The 16965-nt window shown below is 44.1% G+C and overlaps 1 protein-coding gene across 2 annotated transcripts in view; it reads left to right on the top strand.

The window, feature by feature from the left end:
• The window catches only part of LOC148319685 (uncharacterized), a 10271-nt gene extending 1124 nt beyond the window's left edge, over positions 1–9147 (top strand). Inside the window, exons 1-2 of one of the 2 annotated variants that reach the window (XM_088280183.1) lie at positions 3558–3934; positions 4178–9147. In XM_088280183.1, the coding sequence (XP_088136309.1) occupies positions 4916–8284 (3369 nt within the window). In that variant the 5' untranslated portion in view covers positions 3558–3934; positions 4178–4915 and the 3' untranslated portion in view covers positions 8285–9147. Of the gene's footprint in view, positions 1–3557; positions 3935–4177 lie in introns of those variants that run through there. The other variant, XM_088280182.1, reaches the window with a different exon arrangement.
• The last annotated feature ends 7818 nt before the right edge of the window (positions 9148–16965 follow it).

The following is a 16965-nucleotide window of genomic DNA, read 5'->3' as shown; positions in this document are numbered from 1 at the left end:
GTGGTTCTCTCGGGCTGCACTATTGTATGAATATAATGTATATAGTGTGAAATATTTCTTCATAAAAAACTTCCAAGTTATCCCGCCGACCCTAGTCACTGATGGTGTCGTGGTACACTCACCTGAATTGTGTGTGGGCAGCGTGGGTTCAGTTCCCACCCCAGTGACGATGTCTATGTCTGCCCTGTGACTGGCTGGCGACCAGTTCAGGGTGTAGTGTGCTTTTCGCCCATAGTCAGCTGGGATAGGCTCCAGCACCCTCCCGAGACCCTATACAGGATAAACGGTGTGGATAATGACATGACATCCCTCTGACCCTTAACCAGTCTTTTTTTAATAAACTTTATTTAACATTCATTAATTACAAAAATCATCAGAACACATTTAAACATTTAAGACAAACAATATAACGACAGGGGGTGAGATCACACAAAGTATGGGAAGCATAGAAAACAAAACTATTAAATATATCCAAAGAAAACAGATTCAACACAAGCAGAAATAGTTGTAATTGTAATTATTGTAGAAATATAATGTTTTGACTCGTTAATGAAAACAGAAAAGAACTTACATTTATGGATATTAAATTTGGCCATTATTAAAATTAAACTAATCAAATACATTTTTGATTTTTTTCACATTTCTTTTCTCGCAAATACAATACAACACATCCATCCATTATATGTACAGTTTCTCCTCACTCGGATCGCGGGGGGGCGGCCTATCCCACCCGTCTTTGGGCAGTAGGCGGGGCACAACCTGAATTGGTTGCCAGCCAATCGCATGGCACACATAGACGAACAACCATCCCTGCTCACACTCATACCTAGGGGCTATTTAGAGTGTCCAATCAACCTGCCATGCATGTTTTTGGAATGTGGGAGGAAACCGGAGTACCCTGAGGAAACGCACGCAGGAACGGGGAGAACATGCAAACTCCACACGGGAAGGCCGGAGCCGGAATGGAACCCACGACCTCCGTATTGTGAAGCCATCGTGCTAACCAGTCAGGCTACCATGCCGCCACAATACAATACAACACAATACAATACAATTTTTATAGCGCATTTCATACATAAGAACACAAATGAAAACACATAGACACTTTTACAATAGATACCAGAAGAACAGCAGAACAGTGGTCAGAGAGGGGGCTTGCCTAACATTTAATGGACGCTCATTCCATAAGGAAGGATCGGCAACAGAAAAGGCACAATCCCCCCTGAGGCTGCGCTTAGTGCTTGGCACCTCCAGCAGCTTTTGGCCTACAGACCTGAGGCAGTGGGTGGGTGCATAGGGGTGGAGGAGCTCAGAGGGGTACGCTGGGGCTTGGCCATTTAAAGCTTTGAAGACGAACACAAGAATCTTGAAGCTAACTCTTAAGTGCACTGGGAACCAGTGGAGAGAGGCTAGGATTGGGGTGATGTGATCTGTTTTCTGAGCACCAGTTAAAAGGCGAGCGGCGGCATTTTCGACCAGTTGGAAGCGTTTGTGCGAGGACAGGCTGACTCCAAAGTAAAGTGCATTGCAGTAATCGCGCCTAGATGTAACGAATGCATGGATTACTGTTTCTAAGTGCTGTTGGGAAAGAAAGGGCTTCACTTTAACCAGCTGCCTAAGATGAAAGAAGCTGGATTGAAAAACAGCACTGATCTGCTGATCTAATTTAAAATCACTGTACAGTTTAAAACCCAAGTTTGAGACTGTTGGCTAAAGATAAGAGGTCAACAGGATTGAGAGTAGAAGGGCCACTGGGACCGAACACCATAACCTCTGTCTTCTTTTCATTGAAATTCAGGAAGTTAAGTGACATCCAGATTTTGATATACTCCAGGCAGGAAAAAAGTGGTCTCAAGGAGAAAGGGTCTTTTTTGCTCAGCGAGATTTGACTGTCATCTGCATAGCAATGGAAGGTGTTAGGTGGAAGTGGATTCGTATAATTGCTGACAAGGGAAAATTGGTTGATCAAGGATTTATTGTGACCGTCAGGTAACAATCAGAAATCACTATGGGGGATGGATTGTTATCAATTTCTTATAATGATATGGGTATCTATAATTACTGTCGTCGGAGTGACGATAACGAAAAACGCTGGCGGACCAAGCTCACACCAGGAAATCAAAACGAGTAACAGAAAGCGCTTGCAATGCAAGGATACCGAAAACGACAATTGCTTACCACCACAGGATAAGATGAGTCCAAACACGAAAAGCGAGCCGAAAAATAGCTGAGTAAAGAATAACAAAAATACACAATACACTACACACGGAGTAATCGAGGCGAGAACTATAGCAAAGAACATGAACTTGAGCAACGTGGGATAATAATCCGACGCGGACCTGTCCGCGACGGTGGCTTAAGTAGCCCGTAATCAAAGTCTTGATTCAACGCCGCTGCGTGGATCGTGCATGGGTCTCTCTCGGCCGGGTGACGCACGAACTGGAACGAGCGCCGCAGGAACACGCCCACTCCGCTGCAACAACAACAGACGGATCGTGACAGAAGGAAATTCCATGTTTTCGTAGGATGGAAACTAGGGGCAGCAAGTATAACGAAAACAACAAGGGCCCCAAAAAAGAACCTTGTGGGACACCGTACGACAAAGGGGCAGAGTGGGACTCAGGGCAACCTAGGTGAACAAAACCCAAAAAGCACATCCTTCCAAAATAAAACTTTTTTCAACATGATTTGTTCTAAAAATACTCAGGTCACACCATAAGGATTCTACTGATGGACATTGCCAAAAAAGATGAAGCACAGAAGACTTAGAACAGAAGCTACAGTTTACGTCAGGGGTCCCCAATCCTGTTCCTCGAGGGCCGGTGTCATGCAGGTTTTCCATCTCTCCCTGCTGCAACACAGCTGATTCAAATGATCAGATAATCAGCAAGGTCTGCAGAAGCTAGATAACGATCGCTCAGGTGTGTTGCACCAGGGAGAGGTGGAAAACGGCCAGGACACCGGCCCTCGAGGAACAAGATTCAAGACCCCTGGTTTACGTCAATGTCTTTCTTGAATATTTTTTCAATATAGGCTTAGGATGGATAAATCCAATGAACAATTTTAAATGAATCTTCCTGAATCTTACTTGGAATTAAATATCGATTAGGTAAGAGACAGGCATTTTCCCACATTATATTATCCACAAAGGCCAACCAAAATGCGACCACATGTGGAGCTGAGGTAAAATTTTTCTGAAAAAAGTATTCTAATTTTGTTTTTGCCGTAAGATTTAGAAAATAATTCTTTACCCATAATGTACATAATGAAGTTAACAAGGACACTCTCTGACTATCAAGCCTGGGTTGGAATTTAAATAGCATACATACTCCTGAAGGTATACCACCAAAAACCTTTGCATAATCCGCAGGTGTAACAGGTTTGCCATATTTCAACAAAAAATTATCTTACGGCAAAAGAGTAACTTTCTTATTGAATAACTGATCCACCCATATATTATTATTAAACCAAGTTTCCATGAAAATAGTCTTATGTTTATAGAGAATGTCCTTGTTGTTAGATAAATAGTAATTATGAGGCGAGAATTTCTGCTTGTAAATGAGAGCCCAGGCTAAAAAAGATTGATGATGAAAATTATAAATCTTTACAGTCTTTACCTTGTCAATATCATAATTGCAAACAAGAAAGAAGTTCAACCCTCCTGTAACGAACTCACAAGTGCATTTGTTTGATACTTTATTTTGAAGTTATAATTTGGATGCCATATGCTTTTAGTTTGGTGCGCTTCCGGTATGAGCAGGACGTATACGTTAACATTACGCTATTTAAGGGGGCGTTTCCAAAGGAAAGGAAAGGGAAGGAAAAGGAGAAGGAAAAGTTTAACGATCTTGACATTGCCGATCAAGAAATCAGTTTTACGCAATCTAACGGAAACTTTCTAAGGCTGCAAGCACCTGGCTGGAATGGGAACAAGGTATTTAATTGTTGTTTTGTTTCATCGTTATTTCGTTGGCCGTGATTTACCCATGCACAGGTGTTTCATGACATAATTAACTGCTGTCACTCTGACAATAGCGTCCATTTGTCGATTTTGTAGTATTGCGGGTTTTTGTTGTAACTTTATTTTCTCACGTATGGTCAAAGTAGTTACATGGATTTGATTGCATGCCGTTGAGAGCTCTCATTTATGTTTATTATGGTTTGTTTTACACTGTAGCTCTTACGGTGTTTCCACAATGAAATCAAGACAACAAAAGGAATAAAAGACTCTGTGGAACATCAGTACGCTTCACCATTGTCTGGCTGGGTTCGCTACAGTAAGAGCTTGAACTACACCGCTCCGTGACGACCTGTTGCTTCCACGAGGGGGCGTGACAGCGGATTACACGCCATGCCCGGCATTGCTGCTTCATCGCCTGGGTACCTGGTCTCATCAGCAGAGCATGAGGCAGCACACCAACGCTGAAACTGGGCAACAGTCTCATAAACTCGGTGCAATGGTCAAGTACAGTCACGATCACTGACTTTGATGCTGAACTTCCGGTAAGCTGAACACATGAACAGCTTCCTCGACTGGAACACTGAACATTTATAAACACATCAAAGGAAGGAGACTGTTGAGATCTACAAAAATTGGACTATTTTGGCATACTCTTTATATTTAAGGATTTGTTATATTTGCATTGATTCAACAGCATGTGCCATTTCAAGTTAAAATATTTCATTCATCCATATTTGAGCGTGATAAGTGTTAGTACATAATTACTTAAACTCTAACGTTGTCTCTTGCACTACAGTTATTTGAAATTGGGGCTTAATATTCACTGTTATTTGAAAGCTTGCACCTGTGTTTAATATATGCTCGTTAATAGAAATTCTGGCTGTTGATGGCAAAATTAGTAAATAGTGACTGAGAACAAATTCACTCCTGATTTGATAATTCTGAGGGTTAGTGATGTCAAAGTCAGATAACACTAAGGAAACAGAGCAGATGGATAGTTCCCAGCATAAAGTTCCCAATCTCCAGAGTGAGCATCATACAGCTGTGAGTGCACTTGAGGAATCACACTTAAAAGAAATTAACAAAGAAGGTCAGTCTGATAATCCAGGTGAACTTGCAAGCACAGCGGCTGGTCTTCGACGTTCTGAGCGTGCACGGAATCCTACTCAGAAAATGCGTGCACTACAAATGGAAGAATTTAGCAAAAGGGAGAAAAGACTCATCTCCATGTATGAGAATTGGAAACTCACGGTACGTAAAGCAAGACGTCAACTTAAGTCGCCGATGACGGAAGATGAGCTCTGGCCACTTATTGAGGATCTTAAAAATGCCAAGGATGATATTATGGACATATATTTTGCAATTAGGGAGCTCTCCACCCCAACCATCGCAGTAAGAAGACGAGTTGATACTTGTGAATCCGTTACCACAGAACTGATAATCATCGGCCACAACAGAGCAATAGATGATGAAGGGATGTTCAATGAGGAACAGGAGAGACACCGCCTCCATGAACTACTACACCGCGACTATGGAAGGTCTGTTTTTGGATCTTCTGTCTCCTCCACCTGCCACAGTAAGTCTGACCAGCACTCTGCGACTTCAGACATGACAGCTAAACGTGCAGAGGCAGCAGGCGAACTATCGCCGAAGGAGATAAATTATGAGTTGATGATAGCAGAAGAGAAACAAAAGGCAGTGATAAGACAGCTAGAAGAGCAACAATTGACAGCTTTAGAAGCACTCAAAGCACACAGGCATGAGTTGCATCGTTTGCAGGCAGAAAAGGAAACACAAAGACATGATTTGCATTGTTTGCAGGCGGAAAATGTAGTACGAGTAGCTAAAGGCAAGCTGAGCATGTACAATAAGGAAATAGAACGTGAAGCTCTTGACTGCCTGGGCAAGGAAAAGGACCAAGACGCCAAAATACTGCCGGCAACTGCTGTCCCGCCATTGCCGGCTGCAACTGCCTCTCATAACGAGATTTCCACTCTTGCTCAAGTCTTTCAAGATAGCTTAGCATTGAATAGGCTCCCAGTTCCTGAGCCATTCATTTTCACTGGTGATCCCATGCGATTCACTGAATGGAAAGCAGCATTCTCCTCTCTTGTTGACCAAAGAGTAATCACTCCTGCTGAAAAACTGTACTATTTAAGGAAATATGTTGGTGGACAAGCACTTCATGTCTTAGATGGGACCTTCTTCCGAACTGATGATGGGGCCTACCAGGATGCCTGGAACAAGTTAAACCATCGCTTTGGTCATCCATTTAGCATACAAAGAGCATTCAGAGCAAGGTTATCTAACTGGCCCAGGATTCTATCTAAAGATGCCGAAGGACTCCGAAACTTCTCAGACTTCCTTAATGCCTGTCGAGATGCCATGCCTCACGTTAAAGGCCTTGACATATTGAATGACTGTGAGGAGAACCAGAAGCTGGTCCAGAAACTACCAGATTGGGCAGCTTCGCTCTGGAACCGGCACGTAACACAAAGCCTGAATGAAAGACAGGAATTCCCGAGTTTCAAGGAGTTCGCAATATTTGTGTCTAGCGAAGCAGAGATTGCCTGTAATCCAATCACATCCCTCCATGTACTTCGTTCATCAGGTTCTAATCCTGAGAAAAGAACAGCCAGAGACTTAAAGACAAACAAGGCTAGTGTTTTCGCAACTAACACAGCTACAGATGAAATCCCAAAGACAGAGCAGAAAAAGTTGAAGTCCATATGCATACTTTGTCATGATGCGAAACATCAGCTCCATTCATGTTCCAAGTTCAAAGAAATGTCACTGTTCGAACGACGCAACTACATAAAAGAAAATAAACTCTGCTATGGTTGCTTGAAATATGGCCACGGTGCAAAGGAGTGTCGTCATCGCCTCCTCTGTGACAATTGCAAAGGGAAGCATCCAACAGTTCTTCATGACTACAACTATAAAAAGGAAAGGTCTTCCACAGAAATTAGGTCCAGTCATGATGCTACTTCACTCAGTGTCACGAGCAAGGGCGTGTCCTGCACAACAATGGTGGTGCCAGTGTGGGTGTCTTCCAAAGCTGATCCAACTGTGGAGAAACTTGTTTACGCCATGCTGGACACCCAAAGTGATACGACATTCATCAGCCAGGAAGTGAGCGACAGCCTCAAGGCTGAAAGACACCCAGTTAAGTTGAAACTGACTACCATGAGTGGCACAAACATAGTCATCCCTAGTCAAACTGTTTTTGGCCTTCGTGTGAGAGGATATAGCTCTGCTGTTCAGGTTGATCTTCCAGTTACCTACACAAAGGATTGCATACCAGTAAATCGCGCTCACATTCCCACTTGCGAGACTGCTGAGCAATGGAGTCATCTCAAGGGAATAGTAGATGAGCTTCAACCACTGAAAGACTGTGAGGTAGCACTTCTGATAGGCTACAACTGCTCTCGAGCCATGGCGCCTAGGCAAGTAATTTTGGGAGGTGATGAGGAACCCTATGCTATACGGACGGATCTTGGATGGAGCATTGTAGGGAGATCATCACAAAGCTATGAGTCACAGAGCATGAGCCGCCTGTGTCACAGGGTAATGGTAAAGGAGCTGCCTCCAGCGACACCGGCCGATGCTATTCGTATCTTAGAATTCGACATTAAGGGTGGCAAGGAGAACAGCAACATCGATTCAAAGGGTTTGAAGTTCATCAGGAGAGATCCCTACGTCGACAACAGCCTGACAAGTGTTGGAAGCAAAGAAGAGGCCATTGAAATTGCCAGAGAAGCTTGTGAACTCTGCGCCACAGGCGGTCACAGACTCCACAAGTGTGAAATGACCGGGACGTCCAAAAAAGGCATGCTACCTTCTGAACTCGCAGTCAATATGGAAAGTATAGATCTCTCATTTGATAACCTTACCACTGTAACAGACGAAGAGGCAGAATATCGCTTAATTAAGAAACTCCAAAAAGGTGTCTATCCAGCAGACTTTAAATTGTTACTTAAAGTGAATTCCTTACCATCTCACAGTCCACTGTACTCTCTTGATCCATTCCCTGATAAGGATGGAGTCCTCAGGGTGGGAGAGCACCCGACAATCATCCCAAGAGATCATCACATTATGAAGATGATTATTGGTCATTTCCACGAAAAGGCAAACCATCCCGGCAAAGGTCTTAAAAATAAGGAAATTAGCTTCATCGGTTTCTGGACTCCGGGAATCGACAGGGCAATGTCGTTCTACATGAGAAAAAGGAAGAAGAAGAAGATAGAGAGACAAAGAAGGAAAAAAAGGAGAAAAAAAAAGAGACGCACTCTGGAATCAGTGGAGATTGAACAAAGTATCTGAAACTACTATTGACAAAGATGGGCTTGGAAGGAGAGTTAAGGTCTGCCTTGTAGACAAGGAGCTCGGAAAGGAAGGAGAGCGCCTCCACAAGCTGTCCACAGTGGAGCGCCCAGTTCACAAGCTAGTCCTGCTTTTAGAAGCTGATTAGACTCACTCGATAACTGAAAGTATTTTGCTCTTGCCCAAGTTATCTCATTAGAGAAATTCTATTTACGGTCAGAAATCATTCGTACCTAATGTAAACCAAATACCCTTCCATTATTTACTAATGATTTGGTGGGAGTGTAACGAACTCACAAGTGCATTTGTTTGATACTTTATTTTGAAGTTATAATTTGGATGCCATATGCTTTTAGTTTGGTGCGCTTCCGGTATGAGCAGGAAGTATACATTAACATTACGCTATTTAAGGGGGCGTTTCCAAAGGAAAGGAAAGGGAAGGAAAAGGAGAAGGAAAAGTTTAACGATCTTGACATTGCCGATCAAGAAATCAGTTTTACGCAATCTAACGGAAACTTTCTAAGGCTGCAAGCACCTGGCTGGAATGGGAACAAGGTATTTAATTGTTGTTTTGTTTCATCGTTATTTCGTTGGCCGTGATTTACCCATGCACAGGTGTTTCATGACATAATTAACTGCTGTCACTCTGACAATAGCGTCCATTTGTCGATTTTGTAGTATCGCGGGTTTTTGTTGTAACTTTATTTTCTCACGTATGGTCAAAGTAGTTACATGGATTTGATTGCATGCCGTTGAGAGCTCTCATTTATGTTTATTATGGTTTGTTTTACACTGTAGCTCTTACAGTGTTTCCACAATGAAATCAAGACAACAAAAGGAATAAAAGACTCTGTGGAACATCAGTACGCTTCACCATTGTCTGGCTGGGTTCGCTACACCTCCCAATCGAGATAAAAGGAACTGAGGGATGATGTTCTGTATAGAGGTGGGATTGGTTAAAAAAAAAGTGTTTCAGCCATTTCAGCTATTATTTAAAGTATAAAATCCCAAAAATTAAGACCACCATTTTCATATGAATTGAACAGACATCCTCAAGTAATGAGTCTTGATTTTCCTCAAAAAATAAAGAGAATCTTGTCAATCTCTTTTAATGGCTCATCATCAACGTGAAGAGCCATTGGGGCATATATGAGTTGTGAAATCCCTCCAGCCTTTGTAATCGAAACTACGGGTGAGGAAAAAAATCGATATTGCAATAAATTGTTGCGAACTCTGTCACAATAAATCATCGATAGCCTGGCGGCAAGTATCGATATTTTAAAACAACACACAAAATGGATTTACCTCGTCGTCACCGTCCGTATTTAATCTCTCCTGTCCTATGTGGGGGGGCGCTAATGCCGCAAACGGTTCTAAAATTGCCGGGATCAGCGGTCGGTGAAGAATTTACAATAGAAGAAGAACTAATGCGAGAATGGCGAAAAACCCAGAAAAACAAATCAAAGACCCACCGGCGAGTTTCCACTCGAAAGTGTGGAGACACTCCGCTTTTTACGAGACCAGTGACGGGAGAACACTGGATAAAGAGTATGCAATCTGCAAGAACTGCTTTGCAAAGGTAAAATATAAGATCAACACTACGAATCTGCAAAGCCACCTCGTTCGCCATTACGGTGAACTACTCGCAGGTGCTAAAAAAAAGGCGAACCAAGACAGCCGACAATCACTACTGCTTTTAAAGCAAAGTTTCTATCACCAAATCCATCGCAGAATTTATATGTGAGGACCTTTCAGCGTGGTCGAAAATGTTTGCTTTCGTGGAATGCTAACTACACTGGAACCGAGATACGAACTACCGAGTCAACAGCACTTCACCGAAAAAGTCATCCCCGCTTTGTATGCAGAGACCAGAGCAAAAGTGTGTGTCCTGTCCTACTCCATAATCTCTGCTCAGAGGTGTGCTCTTAAGTCTGAGCATGTTGATCAGTTAGTGTTGCTCAAGAAGAATATGCCTTCATGTGTCCACTGTGCGGGCTAACGTCAAGCTCCTTCGTGACACTTGCTTCTGACATTTCAGGTTCAGAAAGCAGTGCAGTGTCTTGGTTTACATAAAACATGTCCAGCTGTACAGGGACCTGTTATTAATGTCCATGCACTTTAATTCGTCCAGCCGTAGCTACAGTGTTAAGACACGTATTTGTTAAGTCATTTTCCAGGACCGCTGGAAAATGGAATCAGGACTCTTTCAGCGCAGACAAAGGAGGATGGATTTAGCAAATATATTTATTTTTACAAAAAGACAATATATATAATAATACGCAAGACCGAAGAAGTGCAACAAAAAACGCTGGTGGAAAAACTCACACCAGGGGAATAACGATGGGAACGAAAAAAACGCTTGCAAAAGGCAAAGAACAAAAGAGAACAAAAATCGCTTGCCGCAGAAGGGCAAGGAAAGCCAATTAACAAGCGAGCTCAACCGAGAAGAACAATAAACGGGAAGAGAAAAACACGTACAAAGAACGCGAACAAAGTACTCGGGATACAATAGCGAGGTGTCTAGTAATTCACAACTTGGAACCATGAGCATGAGCAAGAGGAATCTTCCGACGCTGCGTTGTCAGCGTGGAGTGCTTAAATAGTTCAGTAATCAATGACTTGACAAGTGACAGGTGCGTGGCTGGTGGGCGCGTCTCTCCAGTCATGACGACATGAACAGGAACAAGGCGCTGGAAGGAAACACCAGCTGGGCAAACACAAAACAAAAACATGACAGGACAAAACGGACCATGACAGTATTGGCATTGAATAAATGCATAATTACAGATGTTTTCATTTTTATGGGCATTTTTTTCTTTTTCAGTCACATATCTTGTAATATATCGTTGAAGAACTTTCTAACGAAATGTTGAATATTGTAGACATTGTGTATTGTGATATTATCGTTATTGTGGGGCACATATCGTCACAGTATAGAATCGTGAGTTAGCCGTTTCGTCCCACCCATAATCGAAACCCTTCTTTTTAATGAAAGATCTCTTGACAAGCAAATAAGTAATATTTTTTTTAGCTTTATGTATGATGGGTTTAAAGTTTAGAGAACTTCTCATTTTTTGATCCTAAGTAATTGTAATTCCGAGATTCATTCGTACATCCATCCATTCTCTGCCGCTTGTCGCGTAGTCAGCAGATTCAGCAGGGAAGCCCAGACTTCCCTCTCCCCAGCCACATCTTCTAGCTCTTCCGGAGGGATCCCCAGGCGTTCCCAGGCCAGCCGGGAGACATAGTCTCTCCAGTGTGTCCTGGGTCGTCCTCTGGGTCTCCTGCCGGTGGGACATGCCTGGAACACCGCACCAGGGAGGCGTCCAGGAAGCATCCTAATCAGATGCCCGAGCCACCTCATCTGGCTCCTCTCAATGCGGAATAGAAACGGCTCGACGCTGAGTCCCTCCCGGATGTCCGAGCTTCTCACTCTAAGGGAGAACCCGGACAACCTGCAGAGGAAACTCATTGTATGTATTGTATCCAAGATCTTGTTCTTTCTGTCACAACCCACAACACGTGACCATAGGTGAGGGTAGGAACGTATATCGACCGGTAATTTGAGAGCTTCGCCTTTTGGCTCACCTCCTTCTTCATCACGACAGACCAATACAGCATCCGCATCACAGCAGACGCTGCACCGATCTGCCTGTTAGTCTCGTGCTCCATCCTCCCCTCACTCGTCAACAAGACCCCAAGATACTTGAACAACTCCTCTTGGGGCAGAAAATCTTCTCGACCTGGAGAGGGCACTCCGCGCTTTTCCGACAGAGAACCATGGTCTCAGATTTGGAGATGCTGAACTTCATCTCAACCGCTTCACACTCGGCTGCGAACCGCACCAGTGAGAGTTGGAGATCACGGCTTGAAGATGCCAACAATACTACATCATCTGCAAAAAGCAGAGATGGAATACTGAGTCCACCTAACCGGATTGCCTCGTTACCTTAGCTGCACCTAGAAGCTCTGTCCATAAAAGGTATGACAAATGGCAGCCTTGTTGGAGTCCAACCCTCAGTGGAAACAAATCCGACTTTCTGCTGGCAATACGGACCAAACTCTGACATTGGTGGTACAGGGACCAAACTGCCAATATTAGGGGGCTTGGTAACCTGCACTGCCGAAGCACGCTCCACAGAACTCCCCAAGGGACACGGTCAAATGCCTTCTCCAAGTCCACAAAACACATGTAGACTGGTTGGGCGAACTCCCATGCACCCTCAACGACCCTGTAGAGAATGTAGAGCTGGTCCACCGTTCCACTGCCAGGAGGAAAACCAAACTGCTCCTCCTGGATCTGAGATTTGACCTCCCGACGGAACCTCCTCTCCAGTACCCGTAAGAAGACCTTACCAGGGAGGCTAAGGAGTGTGGTTCCTCTACAATTGGAACACACCCTCCGGCCCCCATTTGTAAAAAGGGGGACCACCACCTCTGTCTGCCAATCCAGAGGCACTGTCCCCGATGTCCACGCAATGTTGAAGAGGCATGTCAACCAAGACAGCCCCACAATATCCAGCGCCTTTAGAAATTCCGGACGGATCTCATCTACCCCCGGGGCCTTGCCACAGAGGAGCTTGTCACTTCAGCCTCAGAGATAGGTGAGTCCACCTCGGAATCCCCAGGCTCACAACATCCCGAGTTGAGGTCAGCAGAACCCCATCTTCACTATGAATAGTGTTAATGGTGCACTGCTTCCCTATCCTGAGACGCCGGATGGTGGACCAGAATTTCCTCGAAGCCACCTGGAAGTCGTTTTCCATGGCCTCATCGAACTCCTCCCTCCTCACTCCTTCAGCAACCACCGAAGCTGTATTCCGCTTGGCCAGTTGGTACATGTCAGCATTCTCCGGAGTCCCACAAGCCAAAAAGGCCCGAAAGGACTCCTTCTTCAGCCTGACATTATCCTTTACCGCCGGTGTCCAACAGCGGGTTTGGGGGTAGCTGCCACGACAGACACCAACCACCTTGCTTCCACAGCTTTGGTCCACTCAGACTCAATGTCCCCCGCCTCCCCCAGTACGTGGGCTAAGTTCTGCCGGAGGTTGGTTTTTTTTTACTTTTACTGTGAGAACTGACAGCATCATAACAGTTATTGTCCTGAGATTTGATTTCATATATATATATACATATAGATATATATATATCTATATATATATATATATATTGTTGGAATTTAGTTTTAAATCAATGTTGGAATTTAATTTTAAATCAATGTAAACTCAAATTAGCAATCTGACTCCAATTTGTGACTTTACCCAACTCTCACTCATCCAACAATATGCACGCTCGTTCTGCAATAGAAAGGTATCAGGAAGCCGGCATTTTCACGCACGAGTGGATTTATTCCTAATACACAGATTGATTACATGTGCACCTGGGTCTCGGGTCCCTCTCAATACAACTCTACACCTCTCTTGCCACCAGCAGACATTCTCTACATCCGAGTTGCCCAGTAACGATTCATACTAAAGAATATGCAAATGGCACAGCAACAAAGGCATGATTCTATTGGCTATGTATATCCTAAAGTTAACTTTAGCTTGCTCTTATTGGTCTTTCTTCCCGCTACTCGTCTCTTCCTTGGCGGCGCCCAAACGGCCGCCGCCTCTCGTCTCTGCCTCGGCGGCGCACTCCATGCGGCTGCCTTGGCCTCCCGGACGCCCGCCTGAATGGCCACGGCTAGACTCGCTGGTCTGGCCTCCCGGACGCCCGCCTGAATGGCCACGGCTAGACCCGCTGGTCTGGCCTCCCGGACGCCCGCCTGAAGGGCCACGGCTAGACTCGCTGGTCTGGCCTCCCGGACGCCCGCCTGACCAGCCTTGATTGCAGGCTGTGGTCCCGCCTCCTGGCCCCCTTCCGCCCACCCTGATTTTGGAAATTTTCTTTTGTTTGTGTTTGGGACGTCTGGGATACGGGGGGTACTGTCATGATTTGTATTTGTTATTTTTGGTTTAGTATTTGGTATCATGTTTTGGCCTTGTTCCTGTGTCTTGTCTCGTCTTGTCGATTGTGTCCACCTGTGTTAGTTTACCCAAGCCCTTGTGTTAACCAATCCGGTCCTTCCAACCCTCCGTGTCTTGTCCAGGTTCTCCTCGTTGTCTCGTCAATTTCTGTGTATTTAGTTCCCTGGTTGGTTTCAGTTCTTGTTGGTCCATTGTCATTTTCACTGTCATTGTCCCTGTCGCTTGTCCCTGTCGCTTGTCCCTGTTGCCTCTCCCGGTCGTTGGTTTCCTGTCCTTGTCCAGTTTTTTCAAGTTCCTCCTTTGCCTTTTGTTTTCTGTTTATTAAATGCCCTTTAAGTTACCCCTGCCTGGCTTCCCTGCGTTTGGTTCCTCACCAACCTCAACCCGGACGGTGACAAAAAAGTCCAAGTCCTTCTCCTTTAGTTGAACTCCAACTTTAATGGACATCCAGTTCAAATACTGCAATGTAATTTGTAACCAACTGTGAAAGGACAACCAAAAATCTGAGACCAGTCTGCATTAAAAAAAAAAAATGTTCCACTGTGTCAGGTTCACCAATTTGACATATAGTGTTCATAAGCTAAAAGAAGAGAGGCACTCAGCTCAAGTGGAGACAGAGAGGTTAACAAAGTTTATTTGCCAACTTCATCTCCCCTCTGTTCCCCGATGTTTTTCTCACATTCCCTTTTATAGGGACGGGGAATCAGATTACACTTCGAGAAATCAAATTACACTCAAGGGTGGTACAGTTCGTCTACTCGAAGCTGGTTTAGTCCGGTTTAACATGGGCGCGCCGTCGTGGATCGCAGCAGACTTTGACGTCAACTACTTCTATCAGGATTCAGCACGATGCTGTTTGCGTCAGACTTTGACGTCAACTTCTTCTCTCAGGATTCAGCATGATGTTGTTTGCGTCATCCTCACTTCTGAAGAAGTGCCGCCGCCCTGCCAATTGCAGACACCTCCCTGCAGCAGCGGTGTCCTCCTGTATCTCCACTCAAACTGCAAACACTCAACATAGTCCATTCTATTAAACTGCAACATGTTATATGCATTACATATTAAAATAAGCTGCATCACGGCAAATTTATAATAACCTCTTAATATTATTTTAACATTCCCCCCTGTTTATTCTACATTTGCCCCAAAAATTATCATCAATGGAACTTCCAAAGGTTTAATTCCATTGAATCACTAGCTTGATAGCAAATGTAAACCCCTCTATTTTTCTTTGTTTAACTTTAATGTATTTGAGCGTTTTGGATTAACGAATAGGATCTCCTACGTAACTTCAGTCGTCGTCATCAACTTGGTCATCAGTGTCTCCTCCATCACCAGCACCTGTGTAATTAATCAAAGGATATATCTCCTGTAGTTTGGAATTTGTTGGAGCGAGAGCTGTTGACATAAGTCGGACAAGCAAAGCGCGAATGCAGGGAATACAACAACATCCACACAGTACAAGGATTGAGGTGAACACTGTTATAGAAATCATTACAGAAAATACCATATTTTTATATTTACCAAATATTTTGTTCCACCACTCATCCCATGCAGAGGTAGTCACACCTGAGTATTCCTTCATCTTACGGTTTAGGGTGCGCAAGCCTGCAATGGCTCTTGTGAGGGACCCTTCCGGAGAAGTGTTGTTAGGAATGAATGTACAACATTGGTCCCCAAACATGGCGCAAACCCCTCCCCTCTCTGCTAACAGCATGTCCACTGCGATGCGGTTTTGAAATGCCATGAGTGATGTTGCTGCCAATTGTTCTTTAATAGCTATAAATCCCTCTTCAGTGAAGTTCCCCAATCTTTGCACGTTATAGTGTATGTAGTTTATTCGATCAATATTCTTATTCGGTTTAGTCCAAAGAAGAATGGATTCGAACCCCGCTGCGATTTGATTTACCAACTTATACTCATCAGGTACGCCCCTTGGTTGGCCAATTGCATCCAAATAGGTCACAGCACCATCCCTCCAGGAAGCACTTCGTCTGTTCCTGGGGTAATAATAGGGGGATTCATGGGCTTCAACTGCTCTTTGAATGTCCCCTGCTGTGGATGGAAAAATAGACACTGGTAAGAGAAGTGACACCAATGCACAAGTTCCAACTGCGTCCTTTAATGAATGAAATGACTTAGTACCACCACCACACGTCGCTGCGTGGCAGTAGTGTACCTGCTTGGAGCACAGTTGTCTTACACCACGCTGGTGATAAGCTTCCGACGTTATTTTGTGTTCCTGTGAGATTAACACAAGTAAAGTTAGCTACTGCTACATCAGTAGAAAAGATAGGCTTATCTTTCGTTCCCTTAGTCACAGGGTACACATCATTCCAAGCAATGCAGTCCGCATTAGGTGTTAATTTCGTCATTACTTCTAAAAGACATGTTGATGGAAGAGCTGCAGGAATTACTCGTAGCAATGGTCTCTGACCCATGCATGAAACACAGCTAGAATTTGCAGTTTTAGCAGCTGATTCCATTAATAGTAGCAAATTATTTCCTAGTTGGGTAACTCCAGTAACAGCCAAAAAGTGATCATCAACAGAAAGTTTCCCTTTAAATTTTAGCACCATTTTAGATCGTTTATTTATCGAAGTTTCAGTCTCTATATTTTCTGTAGGGGTAGCCTCAACGAGATTCTTTAAAACGGTAGATGCACAAATTACAATAGTATGATAAGGATCTACCCCTTGAGAATATGGGCTT

The sequence above is a fragment of the Idiotropiscis lumnitzeri genome, chromosome 17 (assembly GCF_059441095.1).
Source record: "Idiotropiscis lumnitzeri isolate Australia: NSW breed Sydney's pygmy pipehorse chromosome 17, RoL_Ilum_1.0, whole genome shotgun sequence".
Classification (NCBI taxonomy): Eukaryota; Metazoa; Chordata; class Actinopteri; order Syngnathiformes; family Syngnathidae; genus Idiotropiscis; species Idiotropiscis lumnitzeri.
The sequence above is the reverse complement of the archived record's forward strand: the minus strand, read 5'-3'. Positions and strand labels throughout refer to the sequence as shown.